At 34.6% G+C, this 16,906-nt stretch overlaps 1 protein-coding gene across 3 annotated transcripts; it reads left to right on the top strand.

The window, feature by feature from the left end:
• The first annotated feature begins 1,923 nt into the window (after positions 1-1,923).
• Positions 1,924-15,799, top strand: LOC103929090 (type IV inositol polyphosphate 5-phosphatase 3). Of its 3 annotated transcripts, XM_018642975.2 has the most exons (13): positions 1,924-2,145; positions 7,481-7,542; positions 8,560-8,591; positions 8,801-8,912; positions 9,151-9,225; positions 9,645-9,717; positions 9,844-9,948; positions 10,271-11,135; positions 12,165-12,349; positions 12,882-12,990; positions 13,649-13,791; positions 14,666-14,900; positions 15,408-15,799. In XM_018642975.2, the coding sequence occupies exons 3-13, from the start codon at positions 8,562-8,564 to the stop codon at positions 15,429-15,431; spliced, it is 1,956 nt and encodes a 651-aa protein (XP_018498491.2). In that variant the 5' UTR covers positions 1,924-2,145; positions 7,481-7,542; positions 8,560-8,561; the 3' UTR covers positions 15,432-15,799. The 3 variants fall into 3 exon arrangements, with proteins under 3 accessions (XP_018498491.2, XP_018498492.2, XP_048436919.1); XM_018642976.2 differs by lacking the exon at positions 7,481-7,542; XM_048580962.1 differs by lacking the exon at positions 1,924-2,145 and having other exon boundaries at positions 7,449-7,542.
• The last annotated feature ends 1,107 nt before the right edge of the window (positions 15,800-16,906 follow it).

The following is a 16,906-nucleotide window of genomic DNA, read 5'->3' as shown; positions in this document are numbered from 1 at the left end:
ATAGTTACCAGCGCAATTCTTACTTGATAAAGTTATATTATTTCAAGGTAGTATTTATCATGCACTTCTCTTTACTGTATACATATTCCTTGTTACTTTTCATTGTTTGATAATTTTTATTTTATTAAATTCGACTATCGAAAATTAAATGCAATGTTTTAAAAGATAAAAAGAAACGTGTAAATAATATTATTTTTATTTTTGAAAAATTAATAAAAATAATTTGAAATTTTTAAATTTTAACCAAAATAATAAAAAATTGTTGTAAATCAATAGTACTATAAATAACTTTTAAAGTAAAAATACCATTTTTTATTAAAATAAATAGTACCAAAAATATTTGGTTAAACAGGATGACACAATCACATATAGCATGTGAGGTAAGATTTGTCCAATGATGTGCTGCAGCACGTGATACATCATATGATGGGACAAAAGTAATTACTCGTCGGGAATCATGGCCAAACTGTTTCTGCACATGTATTTATAATTGTACATCATAAACACTAATTAGACCATTTTCAATTCGGTTTTTTCTTTTCTTTTCTGAAGAGTAATGGTAAAAAATTATAATTTTGTAGTACATTTAACAAGTGATTCATACCACTTATATTCAATATAATTAACCCAAACACATCACAAATGGGAGAGATTTTCTCAAATATCGAGTATTCAGGGCGATGGCAAAGCTAGGCAATTTTAATAGGGGGTAGGCTAATTTATTTTTCTCGTAATATGTAGTGAAATTTAAGCATTGAGGTAAGCTAAAAATATTGTTTTGTGAAAATTTGACCATAACATGCTTATTTTAACATAAAAAAAATTAAAGTCTTTCAAAATTTGGGATGTGTTAGAGCTCAAAGCAGTCAATAATTGGCTCTGTCTCTGATTCAAGGGATACTCACATGTCATAATACAAGTGGATGGTAAGTGGTGGTGGCGGCGGTGACAGTAGTAAGTATTGATGTTGTTGGTAGCGGCTATGACAGGTGCTGTTGGTAGCGGCTATGACAAGGGATACTCACTCATGTAAATTTAAAATGACAACTATTTATATAAAATTTAAATTTGAGAATTGAAGGTCTCAATTTTAAGTTTTTTTTTTTCTCTTTTTTCACTTAGAAATTATAAATTTTTATGTTTATGCATCCAAACAAGGAATTGGTGCAAATTAATTTATAAATTCTGAATTTTGTCTAAACTCCAAGTATATTTCCTCCATCCAAACGGATGACTAGGGTTTACTAGTTGTTTTCTAGCGAAGGATTATTGTTTGATTTTTTGTTATATCATCTTGCGTCAAATCGATAACATAATTAATATGACTCTTTTTTCGACTATATTAATAAAACCAACTACACGTTATATAATTTGATTAGAATACTCATAATTTTGCGCTGGTTTATACAATTCGAACAAAAAAATGTTTGACATTGGTTGTCATTTACATTTCTCCACCAATGTTTATTTTATAAGAAAAGAACTTCTTGCATTAGTAATAAAAAAATGCACCGAAACTACAAGGATTGGAGTGTCCTGTCCGCTGTTAATATAATAAAGAGAAGATAAAGAAAACCATTAGTTAAAGAATACCTACAGGCATTATAGAGAAGAGAACCACAGAGCTAAGGTGTCACAATTGCCTTAATCATATTTATCGAAAGCTAATATGACAACAGATTATTTTGCTTCTATATTTCATAATTACGACTACTTAGGTGTTTGGTTTAATAATTTTTCAAATTTACATTGCCTAATTAATTGATCGGTATGGCTTCGGGAATCCACGAGTAACTTCAGGTTTTTTTTAGTGTGTTGAAAACTTGAAAGAGACGTCTGCTGTTTCTTCCAACTTTATACCAGCCAATAGTTAAAAAAAGCGCTCTCTCTCTCTCTCTCTCTCTCTCTCTCTCTCTTAAAGAAGCACAACCAAGCTGAGAAAAAGCCAGTCTATGCATCTGCAGAGAAAGAACTCCTTTTGGGTTTAAATAAAAGGAGAAGCTTTAGCTAGCCTACACTCCTATATACCACCAAAAGAACAACAGCCGAGTTGTCTTCATTTTTGTGGATGCCGGGGAGAAGAGTCTCTCATCATCTGAAGAGCTGAAGTAGTAGGAAAAGAGTACCTATATTATAAAACCAAAGGTATGTCGTCTGTATTTTTATCTCCTTCTCTGTGTCTCTGTCTCTCCCATTTCTTTCTGTTTCAGATGCATGTTACTTACTTCCACTTCCATACATATATAGATATATGGCTAGTGAACTATATTATGCATATACTTTTTTCTTAACGAGGGGTTTAGGTTTTCTAGCTCGCTCACCGCAATTGGTTGATCACGAATCCAGATCAACCATTGACTTATGTATAATTCCAGACCTTATAGAAGAGGAAGGCCATTTTTACATTCCTTTTTACACATTAACTTCCTTCCTCTTAATTTTATTTTTTATCTTTGATAACTGAGTAAAATTCCTGCACTTTGAAAATCTTCTATTTATTGAAGGAAACAAAATAAGAAAGAATTGAAGTGAATCAAATAAAATGTTTTATTATCAATGGGGGCGAGGAAAATTCTAGCTTCCATTTTTTTCAAATACAACAATATATTTATTTTAAAGTTTAGTTTTTTTTTTTTTTAAAAAAAAATTTGTTTAATTTAAATAATCAAGTTTCTTGTTTCTGTTTTTAATATGTTTTACTAGGCCTGATCATCCCAATTTTGTGAGAATTGGTAAATGTGTGACGACTTATTATAGTGATTTTTTTTTTTTTTTTACAAAGATTAAAGTATTTATACATAGATATCTTCCTTTTCATCACCAAATTTTGATGTATTTCTAGGTTTTGACCTAATATATTATTATCCCAACTAAATTAAACACCGACCCCTCATGAATTCATCATCTAAATTAACGTGCAAGAACTCTAGACTCAACATATTAAAAAAGATTAAAGGAACGCCCACGCCCCGCCCCCCGCCGCAAAACCAGCTGCAATTGCATCAATAGCCACAGTACCTTCTGTGACAAAGAAAGTATGATTCACTGGGTGTTGCTTTGTTCACTTGTGAGTCACCATGATCATGACCACTCTCATAGTACAGTATATATAGTCAGTGCATTTTATTTGTGGTCTTTTAATCACCAAAATGTGCGGGGTGATTAACTAGACGTACCAAAAAGATTATGCTCAGCTGGTAATTAACAGTATCAGTAGACAACTATTTTTGTTAAAAAAGCATATAATTAGTATCTGCCCTGTTGGTGGGAGACAAAAAGGGTCATGTACATAGGGTGAAAAAATTATATTTGCATTTTCAATGAGCTTGAATAAGAATGGACAATTATAAATTTTATATAAAACACTTCAGTTGAAGTATTTTTTATTTAAACACGGTTAATGATTTTACATTTCATAATTCGAGCGGTCCGAATCTGAGAAGAAAAACTAAAAACCCCAAAATACCAGAGTAGTTCCAACTCCAAGTTGGTTGCCTTATATTCTGTTTAGCATGTCGCTGTGTTGCCCTTTCCAAGGGAGGCTTCATTGAATCTTCGGATCTTTGATCTGTTTTCAATTTGCCCAAATTGATTTCCGTCTTTAACTCTGTTAGTCAATTATAGACAATCTGTTAAATGACCCTCAAAATTGACACGTGCCTTGCACAAGAGATGGGCATCGTTGATCATTTGATCTTGCGTCGATTCTAATGGGTTTATAGTGAAGTAATATTTCTGTTTTTGACAAAAAAGAAGAAGTTATATTTCTATCTTCTCACGTGCATAACACATATCAATTTTAACAGGCCTTTAACAAATCTTAGACAAATGAAGTTAAACACTGTGATCAATTTGGCCAAACTGAAAACATATGGATCGAATTAACTAATAAAATAAAACACATAAATTATTTTTTCATTTGAGCCTATTCTTATACTAGGTATTATTAATGATTTTCTTTATAAAAATATTAATTCTAATATTTATATTTGAACAAGAAAAATATATATATCTACACTAAGAGATGAAAAGTTTAGATTGAAATAAATCTTGGATTAGTCCTAATAATTTAGTATCAAACTGCCATACACAAAAAAAATCTTAAAATCTCGCACTTATAAGTTAAAAAAATACTCTTATATCGTATTACTAAATGATTATGCAATCAATTAGATACAAAATTTCAACTATATTAATGAAGAATTCAATACTAAATTTATTGTAAGTAGCTCGTCTAGAATAACTGAGCATGCATGTGTTACGTGACATAATTTTGGAGAGTTGGTATGAGGTGTCTAAGTTCTAACCACATGATTATGGACCTCATGAAAAATCACACCTTTTACTTTTTCTGTGAGGATAAGATGATGTGGTCCCTTTTACTTTTGGCAGAGTGCCGGATGATTTTTACCTTCTTGTACATTGTGCTTGACCGTAGGTGTCCCTGTCCACATGAATAACTGATGAGGAAACTGCCTGTGTGTCTACAAATGTAGTTGTGCTGCCTCCCGCCCCACCACCACAGCACCCCCCCCAAAAAAAAAATCAACCCAAGCCAAATACCAAACCAACGCCAAATCCGGCTCCCAAAACCCAATCCAACCCAAACCAAATTTTTAGGCTAAAAGTCAAATACCAAATCAAGGCCAAATACCATCCCAAGTCAAATACCAAACCTCAGCCAAATACACCCCCCCAAGAAATAGCCCACAAAAGCGTGGACTCGCCCCACGCGGGCCGTTTGGCTTCAGCGCCTAACAGGGGAGGCCAATTGTCAGGGCCGCTGTCCGCCACCAACCAGAGCCTAACGGCTCTTTTCTGCATCCTACGACTGGGCTTTATAGACCGTTGGTTGATCCAACGGTCCAGATTCAAATTTTGCTTTTTTTTTTTTTTTTTCAAATGTAATTTTAAAATACATTGAATCCAATAACTGAGATCGAATATAATCAAATCTAGCGGCCCAAATTTAAATCCAACGGCTAAAATAATCAAAAAAATTATTTTAACTCAAAATTCATCCAAAAACTCTATAAATACCTATGTATTTGTTCAAACATCCATACAAAACTCAATTTTCTCCTACAATTCTTTCAATTTTTCTTTCTACCATTTCCAAATTGTTCAACATGGCAAGAGAGCATATTAGAGGTCGTAATTGAACCTGTGAGGAAGATGTTGCTTCATGCTTGACATGAGTTTCTATTAGCGAAGATGGTGCAGTTGTTACAAATCAAAATAAAAAGGTTTTGTGGGATAAAATCATTGAAAAGTTTCATGAAAACTGCAACAGCGACGGGAGGGACGGTGGTAGTGTTTACGATCATGTGTGTCATGTGTTTCACATGTGTTATGTGTGTGCTTCATCTCTATCACTCTATCATGTGTTTTGTATGTCCTTCACATGTGTACGTGCTTCAAATGTGTTTTGTATGTGCTTCACATGCGTTTTGTGTGTCTTTTGTGTTTTATGTATTTTGTGTTTATACATCTTTATCATGATTTTCATATTCTTCCATAGTGTTTCATGAGTTTCATGTATCGATTTAGTGATTTTTCAATATTTATCAGAATTTAAATATTTTTAGATTAAAATGTTCATAAAATTAAGTTACTATAGTCTACATAATTAAAAAAAAATTAATTTAAGAAAAAAAATTAGCCTAAGTTCATTCTTTTAATAATCCCGGGCTAAAATTTTAGGCCAGAAGGGTTGGAGTAGAAAAGCTATTTCTGAGCTAAAATCTAAATTTTTCGGCTAAAAAATTTGGTTTTTAGCCCGAGGGTTGAAGATGATCTTAGGACTCGTGGAGTATTATTTCTTATGCTTTTTAAAAATAATTTTGTGTATATATCATTGGTATCAAAAATAAAAAATAAAAAAATTAGAGAAATCACATGTTCGTACCAAATTGGTATACAATTTCATGTGTCACTGATGTGTACATGTTGTCACCGTCTATTAATAATTTATTTGATTGTATGTAGTTTATATACGTCACTTGTCACATAAGATAGTACAAAATTGTAACATAAATATGTGGTCTTGTTAGCGTTAAAAAAAAAAAAGAATAATGCTTGGCTCTTCGAGGAAAAAGTCTGACTGAAATGAACGAGTGAACCTATCGCAAATGGATACATGTCTAAACAATTGAAAACTAGAAAACTTGGAACTAAAAATTGACGATCGGCAAAAGAACGCCCACCCACAAATATTCGACCTCCCACGCAAACACCCTTCTCCGACCTCCCCACATCACTGCTCTTCGTCAACCTCACCCACCTCTCTCGACAGAGGTGCCAACGCCGAAATTGTAGAGCCTTGGTTCTTGGACTGGTTAATGCGGATAGTGGTGTTTTTTCTCATAGTTTATAATTTTTTTAATTGTTCGAACACGTATTCATTTATAATTGGATTTTCAAGAGGACTTTCTCCTCTTCTTTTAGGAGCCAAGCATCATTCAAAGCTTTATGATTTGGGTTAATAGTTACAGAATAAGAATAATGCTCATCTCCTAAAAGAAGAGGAGGAAGTCAAGGAGTTGGACTAGATCATCCCCCTCCACCACAAATCCCGCACAAAAAAAAAATTGAAATAAAAGTGACGCAGACCCTCAAACAAAAACATCAGAATAAAGTTAAGCGATGAAAGTGTACAACCCAAAAGTAGTGAGTCAGTTGCGACCCCATTTGCTTGACGACAAAATGCAGGAGAAGTTTGAGCGATGAAGATTCTGTGGAAATCTTTTTCAATCTTTCAATCAACACACGAATTATCGATATGTTTTTAAGATAAATAATATCAGGAAGCGAAACTGAACACAGTTTTAGGTGTACATTTTCATCGTTTCATTTTGGAATCCAGGCGGATTGAGATTGACGGCTGACTTAGCCACCAGAATAGTCGTTCTTGTTTCTTTGGGGTCAAATCATGGTGCACAGCTTAATATGCTAAACCAAAACACCAAGAAATTAGTAGATTCCGACAAATGGAGAGGCCACAACGAAACCAATGGATATTGGATTTGGATGGCCATCCAATTGGGGTGGAATGAAATGTGATGGGTCTTTTCTACCATTTGCTGTCTCTCTGCTCTCACAATCCCACTTTGTTCTTGTTCTTGTTAAATTCTAGTGCTGATATGGTTTCACTGCACAAAATAACATTACTAGTTATTGGCATTAGTGACGCAATTGTGAGGTGGCGAAAAACACAATCAGTAACTAAGACAGGTTAATTAGAAAGTCTGATATGATACATCTTATTTACAATTGAAAAAAAATACTGCTAAACCGTAATATTAGTTAGAATCTAGTTAGCAGTTGTGCATGTAATTATATAGGTTTGGCTACACTTTCAAGATAAAACATGTTAACACATACAGACCGCAGTGCATGGTAATCATTATTTGTATTCCTCAGTATTTAGGCATTCAGGAATAGAATGCATACTCTAAGTAAAGATGGTTGACAAATGCAGGCCGCGGTGCTTGGTAATTCTTTCAAATACAAAAACTTGGGAGTCCAATCGTGGAAATTTAGGTCAGCTTGTTAACGATTGCAATACACTTTTTCGTTTTGCAGATTAAAAATAAATGAAATATGGGTTCGGCACACTATTTTAAGAACACAAACTCATAAAACGAAAAACGCAGAAAATAATATTTAGTTTTAGTTCGTAGAACATCAAATTGATGTTTTTTCTTCATTTCAAGAACAATTTTTAAAATAATAAAAAATAAAAGATACATTATAAAACACAAGTTGTAGTTTTAAGCAAAAAAAAAAATCGCTATGCCACCGCTACCATCATCATTACCCCAGCACAACCACCTCCACCGCCATCATCATCCTCCTCACCACCACCGCCACCATTTTTGACATCATCACCTCCCGCCTCCATCTTCACCACTACCATATTCTCCACAGCCATTGACTAACGCGCCACTATGGCCACCACCACCTCCACCGTCTTATCATGACCACCACCTGCACCACCGCCACCATGATCACCACTACCATCACCAAATTCTCCACCCCATTATTCTCATCATGGTACCACCGCGTCCACCATCTCCGCCGCCATGATCCCCATCTCTCAACCCCCATTTTCACAACCATCCCACACAACCATTGTTAACACAACCATCCTCTGCAACAATCGTAACCACTGCCGCCACCACCGCAACCACTCTCTCCATCATTACTCGCTTCCCTTCTATTGCCACATCCTATATCCCACTACTGCTAACACCTCTATTGTCACCACTGTTGCCACTACTGCCACTGCTGCCACTACTCCAACCACCATTGCTACCAAGACTGCTCTCGTCTTAACCTGTTAACCACCATCCCACCATTATTACCAAACAAAAATTTATATATTACTAGATTAGTCTTGTTCTTCATCTACGATTATCTGTTCTGTTTTCACAATTCTGCTTACTAAAAAAAACAGAATTTTGAGCAATTTTAAATTCCTTCAAGCCTAAATACTTCATTGTTTTTCTTCTTCTTCTTGTTAATTGTTATGGTCTTCGACCATGCATTCACATCCAGAGATGAAGCCCCACTCCAAGAACCCACAACAGGTATTCTCTCTCACCAAATATAGATACACACAATATATATATATATATATATATATATATATTTATATTGTTATTTAAATAGGAGAAGAGGGAACGTTGTGTTTTGTTTTGTTTTAAGTTGGGTGTTAATTATGGGAAAAAATGAGAGGAATGTGCAGAGGAGTTGGGCTGAGCTTATGTGTTGTTTGGATTATTGGTCGTGCGCACAGGTCTTCTGGCCCAGAGTCGTCATGCGCAAGTGGCTCAACATCTCCGCCCAAGAGTCCGATTACAGTGCCGACACCGACGAAGACGACTGTGACGCCGACTCCGACACCCAAGGTTGGTGCCCTTTCTTCTTCTTCTTCTCTTTCAACCCAGTACAGACAATTTTTTGATTTTCTGATGATGCGTTTGTGTTTCAATTGGAATCTGGAAAATGGATTTTTTGTATGATTATTATTGTCTTTTTGAATATTATGGGAATTTGACTATATTTCTTGTGGAATTTGAGCTCAATTTTGTGTTTTTAGTTTTCACCTTTTGGGGTTTTAGGCTGACTGTAAAATGGGCTTTGCAGAGTTTAATCAACGGGCAAGAGATTTGAGGTTTACAGGCATCAAGGAAGATGAATCTGAGAGAGATGATGCTACTGGTAATATATGCTTTAACCACATTCTATTCTCCGTTCTACTTAATATCAATTTTCCACAGTCCTCGAGTTTTTCGCTTTTTTTTTTTTTTTGCGCCTTTTGATGATTATTGAAGACCCAAAACACGGTTCTTAGCATCTGTTTGAGATAAGATTTCACTATTTTGTTCTGAGCCTAAAGGTTTGCACCGAAGATGGAAGTGAATAATATGATTCTGATGTTTGATCAATGTCTTTTGGACATTTTGTAACATTGTTTAGTCTCAAAGCTCGTATGCATTTCCAGTGTTCGAACTTCTGATTTGAGTTTCTGGTGCCTTATATTTTTTATTTGTGCCATGGGATATCCTGGTTCCAGTATACTGTTTTTCGCTAATTATTTTCATGACTGTACTTTGGTTCTTGTCTTTCTGGTTATGTAGACGATCTTCCAAGGGCACGAAGACGAAAGTCAGAGACTTTTAGGGCACAGTATATAAACGCAAAGGAATTCAGGTTGATGCCCATCGTTTTTTTGTGACGTTAAAGTAAAGCATATAATTCACTACAATTACTGAATAGGTGGTGGTTTGTTAGACTAGCCATTTAACTTCCTATCTTTCTTACTTTTGGTGTTTCCAGAGTATGTGCTACGACATGGAATGTTGGAGGACAAATTCCACCCGATGACCTGGATGTTGATGGTTGGTTAGATGTCAATGAGCCAGCTGATTTCTATGTGATTGGGTAAGCGTTTCTCCTCCCATTTTTTTTGATTCACTGACTTTTCATTTAGGGATCTTATGCTGTTTCTGTCAGGATCTGTTAATCAAGTGAACGATACTGCTACTGCAAATACAATAATTATATAGATAAACAAATGCTACCGAAAATACTGATTTTGTATGTATCATATTTGTCCTTCATGTCCGCTATTATTTTTTGTGTACGATTGAAACTTTCTGTCCTCTTTAATACCCCCCACCACTTTGATCTGTTTTATCTGAATCTATTGTTCGTGGTCAAGAGTTAATCTTAGAAGTGTGAACTTTTTTGTTTTTGTTTTCAGTCTTCAGGAGATTGTTGCGTTGAATGCCGGGAATATCTTTGGCGCCGAAGATAGCCGCCCAATTACTAAATGGGAAAACATTATTCGTGAAACACTGGACAGAGTTCGACCTGCGACGAGCAAGGTTAAATCTTTTAGTGATCCTCCATCTCCATCAAAGTTTAAGCCAGCTGATGATGTCCCTGATATTGAAGAGGAGAGCCTACTTGAAAGTGATGATGATATTGGGGAAGAAGTCCATCCGTTGGATGATGAAACCATAAATTCTGGTGACAGCAAGGGTATATCAGTCACAAATGAAGTAGTGAATATTGGCGCTCAAGTTCCAGAATTCACAGATAATAGTAAACCAGGCATGGCAACCGGACAGGATTTACAGAGGCAAAGTTATTCTGCAAAGAGATTGGATAGGTTATATTGCCTTCGGACAGATGATTGTTCATTAGATGATGAAGCAACTTCTGGAGTCCAATTTAATGGCAAGTTAACCAGAATGCTTAGTGGATCTGAAAGGATTGGTTTGAGCTGGCCAGAGCCTCCATTAAACTTGCTATCTCAGAATTCACTAGGAAGACAGAATTCCTTTCGAACAATGAAGTCCTTCAAATCCTCAAAATCTTTCAGAACATACAATTCTTTCAAGTCAGCTGTGAATGACATGCCATCAGAAATAGCATTGCTTGCAGAGGTTGATCTTGAATCTCTCATGAAACGAAAAAGAAGGTCATCGTATGTAAGGATTGTAAGCAAACAGATGGTTGGGATTTTCCTAACTGTATGGGTTCGTAGGAGCTTGCGTAAACATATTCAGAACGTTAAAGTGTCTACTGTTGGTGTTGGTGTTATGGGATACATTGGTAACAAGGTTTGTTTCTTTTCTATAAATTCCTATCTCTGTTTTTGTAAATTCTTTGTCATCACATTTAGTGTTGTTACTGGTGGTATACTAACATATATGCTTCTTGTCTTTGTCAGTAACTATACGATAGTCTTAACAATTTCTTTCTTTCTGCTAACATAATTTTGTGAACGGATCTTATGACACATTTTTACACATAGCTGATAACTTGTACAAGCCATTGGTAAACATTAGAGCAATTTTATAGTTTCCTCACTTTGCTTCCGCCTGTAATATACTATTGATGTCTGTCTATATTGTTCAGCTATGGATGAGCAATAGAGTGGATCCGTTTATCTAACTTGGAAATCAAATGCGCATTTTCTGTTGATTAATCATTACTAGGTCTACTAAGGTTTAACGTTTAAGATGTTTGTTGCTTCCATGATAAGGCTTGCCCATATTCTGGTGTCGCTGCAACACTTTTTTGCCACTTCACTGGACGATCCTTTCAGTGTTCATACGCGTTGAAATTTCCAACTCATCTAATTTTGAGGCTCTATTGAAGGGTCCATTTTTGTAGGTCCTTCAAGATCTCTTTACTCCATATGATCCATCTCTATTATATTTTCCTTCTTTGAAAATTTTCTTTGCTCGTTGAAGCAATACACTTTTCTAACAGATGACTTCATATTACATGTGATCAAAACTAATTCGAACAACTCTCTCTCCCATTAATTTGTACTGTTGCAACCTTTTTCTTAGAATTTATAGTATACCTTCATTATTTATTGTATCTCTCCTCGTATTCCTGCTCTTCGAATGCTCCCAGTATCTCCACCACCCTTGTTCTATGGCTATATCATAAACTTCTTTTCATCATATACCTGCTCGTTGATTTGCTCAAATAAGGAAGAAAGTAGTAGAAATTTTTGAAAATAATCCAATGCCTTCATATTCTACATTAGAAAGTGACCTTATGAAGTAAATTTAATAATTGTTGGATTTGTTTTCTTATCGTTTATTTGATTCTTAGGCAGTTTTTCATTTTTTCAGGGATCTATATCTGTCAGCATGTCTGTGTATCAGACGCTTTTTTGTTTTGTGTGCACACACCTGACAGCAGGGGAGAAAGAGGCAGATGAAATAAAAAGAAATGCTGATGTGAATGAAATACATCGGAGAAGTCAGTTTCATTCGTTTCCTGGTGTGGGGTTTCCCAAAACTATCTATGACCATGAGTAAGTACACTGCAGCTAAATTACAATATGCTTTCTTCGAATCTTCGGAGAGAATATCTTTTCGTATTTGTTTTTCTTTTTTCATCCTCTTAATTGAAATCTTTTCTGGATGAAATTATCTCATGAATCATTAAATTATGCTGCAGAAATTATTATACTTGTAAAGAGAGAAATGTTTGCGCTTTGCACAACATTGACTTTGAATAATTATGGTGTAGGAAATTTTGGAAATCGTAATGAAAGATAGTTGCATGATATTGACTATTCTCTGGTCACTTTTTATTCAGTTATAACAGTAACATTATTTGATGTAATAGTCTCCAACTAGAGGTTTTCCTATATCCTACCATCTCATGTCAGGAAAATTATTAACTATGTAAGTTATGTATCAATCTGATATAGGAAGTTGCTAATCTTGGCTAATCCACATTCTACTTTTAACGGATGTGAAAAATTAGTTTCACCTTCAACAATATTATGACTTCAATTTACAGTGTTTTAATAACAGTGAAAGTATTTCCTTTTCCTACAGAAGAATAATCTGGTTGGGTGATCTAAATTATCGTCTTAACTTGTCATATGAGAAAACACGAGACTTTATCTCCAAAAAGGACTGGTCGAAGTTGGCTGAGAAAGACCAGGTATGTCTTTTTAATTTTCTTAAGACAGTTTGCTTCTCTGAAATTATTTTTTTATTTATGTCTATCTAGTTCCACTCTATGCATCTGTGTTCTTGTCCCTGACTATCTTGAACTTCCATTTGATTTACTAAGGATTTGAACCGATGTTTGTATCCCGCTTTTGTAGCTCACTAATTCATGCTTACCGATTCTAGGTCAATCTTTATGACAATGAGAGGTTGAACCAACAGAGGAAGTTGGGCCTCTTAGATGACACATAAATATATAAATGTTGGTTCTTTTAGATAATGTATTTAGATTATAGATTTTGTAAGATGCAATATGTAACAAGAGAGACTATCTTAAGTTAGTCTGCACCTGTAAATTTTTAGAATTATGGAGATTGAAAATCTGAAGCCAGTAAGTTGAGTGTCTTAAATCATATAACCCAAATGTGTATGAATGATGGTTCATTTGTTCCATTAAAAGAATTGTGTGCTTTAATGTACAGAATATCTACTTTAAATAAATTCTAATCACTTGACTGCAAATTGGGGATGGGACATTTTTGAGATTGATCCACTGAAATTTTTGAGTAGTTGATTGAACTTTAGACTTTCAGTGAAGTTAAGCGGGATTCCAAACTTAGCTATTAAGCACAGTATGTTTATCTTGACAGCTTGCAAAACAATTTAAAAAAGGCCGTGCATTTGATGGATGGTCAGAGGGTGTTCTTAATTTTCCACCGACGTATAAGTATGAGACCAATTCAGAGAAGTACTGCGGGGAGGATGTAAAGACTGGGAGGCGCACTCCAGCATGGTAGGCCTCTGTTCATCTCTGTTTCTGCATTTTTATTTGGCGGAGTACTTTTTTACTTGTTTTGTTTCGACGACTGCTTTGCACAAGACGTGTCAACCACTCTTGTTAAGGCTGATTTTGATTTTTTTGGTATGATTCTCCACTAATCGTAATATAGGTGTTATAATTTATACTATATTTAAGGAACCTTCTTTGTCAACCAAAGAGAGTGAAATGACATTCGACATTTGTTTCCTATGGCTATTTATATTAAAGAAGTTTCATAGTATCTTTAGTATCTTTAAAGAAGTTTAATGACGTTCGACATTCATAAGCTTTGATGACTGCCAAAAAAATGGTAATCTATTACAACTACAGAAGACAAATTTCGATGTTGAACACCCCTAATTATGTATGGAGATTAAGAAATGGATTATGTATCTTTTATATTTGTACTTACCCCATAACCAGCTTGTAACATCTTATGTGGATTTGCCCTGTAAATGGTGCTTTGGTATTATGCTAATTTGTTTTATTGCTAGGGTAATAGGTAAAGATCTTCAAAGTTTTGGTTTGTTCTAAGATTTTGACCTATGGGTGGTAGGTTTCTGTTGAATAGCTTGTTTCTTAAAATCGAAACATATATAATGAGTAAATGCGAGGTCTCACATGGATTCTGATAGTTCTGTAGAGCTCATTTAAATATTGAAATTATTACTTATTTCATTACCCATGAAAGTTGGAAGTTTCATATCCTCTTCATGAATTCTTTTTTGTTTCGAATCTTAATAAGTGTTTGAATTATTTTTTTCATGGTCGTTGCAATATAAGGTGTTTCTTCTATTTTTATCGGTTATTTGAACAGAATTGACCATAGTGTGACTGTATTTCTCAGGTGTGACCGTATTCTTTCATATGGACGAGGAATGAGGTTACTGAGTTATAGAAGGGCTGAAATTAGACTTTCTGATCATCGGCCAGTGACTGCCACATATGCAGTTGAGGTCGAGGTGTTTTCTCCTAGGAAGCTACAACGGGCCCTCACGTTCACTGATGCCGAGATTGAAAATGAGGACGCTGTAATGGATGTGGGTATTGATTTTGGAGAGAACTGCTTAAAATTGGGACAGGTGAGTACTTTCCTAGGGCATTTGATTTGATTAATATCTTGCCTGAATTTCTGAATTCTACTGTTACTAGGGAAAGTTAATGGCATAGGTTTAATCTGTCACCCTACCTAGTTCCGGCAACGGGCTTTTTCCTTGCTTTCTGTTGATAGATGTGTTTTCTCAATTGGAAATGATCCAAGTTACATTCTTGAAGTTTTTGGCTCCGTGCCTTGTGTCTACTTTGGTATCTCTACGGCTAAGAAAATCCTCATTGCCACTTTGTGTACGAGATCGAGGGACAACTATCATTTTGTTTATGTCGCTGACTCCCAAGTTAAAATACGTGATGTGTGCATACTACATTCTAAAAATACCTCCTTTTTTCGGCCCCAAAATTCAATTTATTACCCAAATGGTCAATTGTCCTTGCGGCTTCCCCACAAGTCGTCTTGTAATACGGTTTTGTTTTATGTTTACCTTAAATCATGTGATTCCATTCATACTTGCTAAACATGCTTCCTGATGCAGGATATTTCCGATTGGGAGCGTTAACGGATGCGGAAATGTGGTAGTTGGGAGTACGTAAAACTCGTGAAATGTTTTACGTTTACATTTATAACGAACGGTCATTTGAAGTTGGAGTGTGTATGTCATAGGGGATTTTGCGCATTGGTCTGAGGGCTTATTAGTTGAGTCGAGTTGAGTCAGAGTCGAGACGGAACGGAGTCGGAGTCGAGACGAGTCGTAGAGAATATGGTTTGTACAGTGAAGTTGTATATTTATACATGTGTATCATCAATGTGTGTGTATATAGAGATTATATATATATATATATATATATATATATATATATATATATATATCTTAGTACAAAGTTTCAATTTCTGATAGTAAAAAATAAAGTTTGATTGCATCGTTTACTCCTTTTATATTCTTTCCATTCCTCAAGTGGCTCACAAAATGAAAATGGTGAATCGCCACTCATACCACTCATGGAAATATAGAGTTCGTTTGGATGTACTTTTGAAATGAATAAAAACGTTTTTGATGAAAATGTTTTTGAAACCAATTCTTAGTAAAAATGCAAGTAAATTTTGGAAAAGCTCGTAAAGTGCTTCATGAAAGAAATACATAACTTGTGCTTATTCCAGAAAGCATTTTAAGTGCTTTTGGAACCAAAAAACATTTTTTCTAAAAGCGTTTGGTAATTTTAAAAGTACATCCAAACGAGCTCATAGAAATCCTCAAAATATATTCAAGATATGAAACTGAACTAACAATTATGTAGGGACTATTTTAGGTCTCTTTGTTACTCAGTGACTATGAATTCACGGTTATCATTTTTCTTTTTTGAGCTTAATAGCAAGTGTCCAGATTAAAATATTTAAAAGTACATTTATTTATTTTTCACTCGTGATATAAAATTCAAAGATAAATGATCATGCATTTTTGGATTAGCGGGTGACCAAAATAAAAATAAATCTTAAATGGGTTAATAGTTTACACTAAATAAAAATTCATCCTATTTCATTCCTATACACATTACACGTGGTGAGTTATTATTCGTTTAATAAATGGATTTGTATTCAAATTTGAAATTCCTTACTAATTTAATAAATGGATCGTCTTCGGATTAAACGTTTAATGGTACTACTGACTGATCTAAGGGTCACTTGAGCAACAATGAGCACTTAATTCTTTTGAATGTGTTGGCTAAATTTATTTTGAATGTGTGAATATGATATGCACATGTGTCACGATTGGATGTGTGAATATGATATACACTGTATGATTATTATACGTACTTCATGAGACTTATTTAGATTATTTATAAACAAATTTATCACATGTGATGGTTTAATACCTTAACACCACCTAATTAGTTTTTCTAGTACATCGTGACATTGACACATGTTACTACTAATCCACATTTTGTAAGGTCTACTTCGTAATATATTTTAATGACTTAACCATTTATTTTTTAAACATTCGTTCAAGTATCATATCTACCAAACACCATTCAAATT

This window comes from the organism of the source record quoted next, unplaced genomic scaffold (genome assembly GCF_019419815.1).
Source record: "Pyrus x bretschneideri cultivar Hongxiangsu unplaced genomic scaffold, Pyrus_bretschneideri_v1 Contig16, whole genome shotgun sequence".
Lineage (NCBI taxonomy): Eukaryota > Viridiplantae > Streptophyta > Magnoliopsida > Rosales > Rosaceae > Pyrus > Pyrus x bretschneideri.
This window is presented reverse-complemented; position numbering and strand designations above follow the sequence as displayed.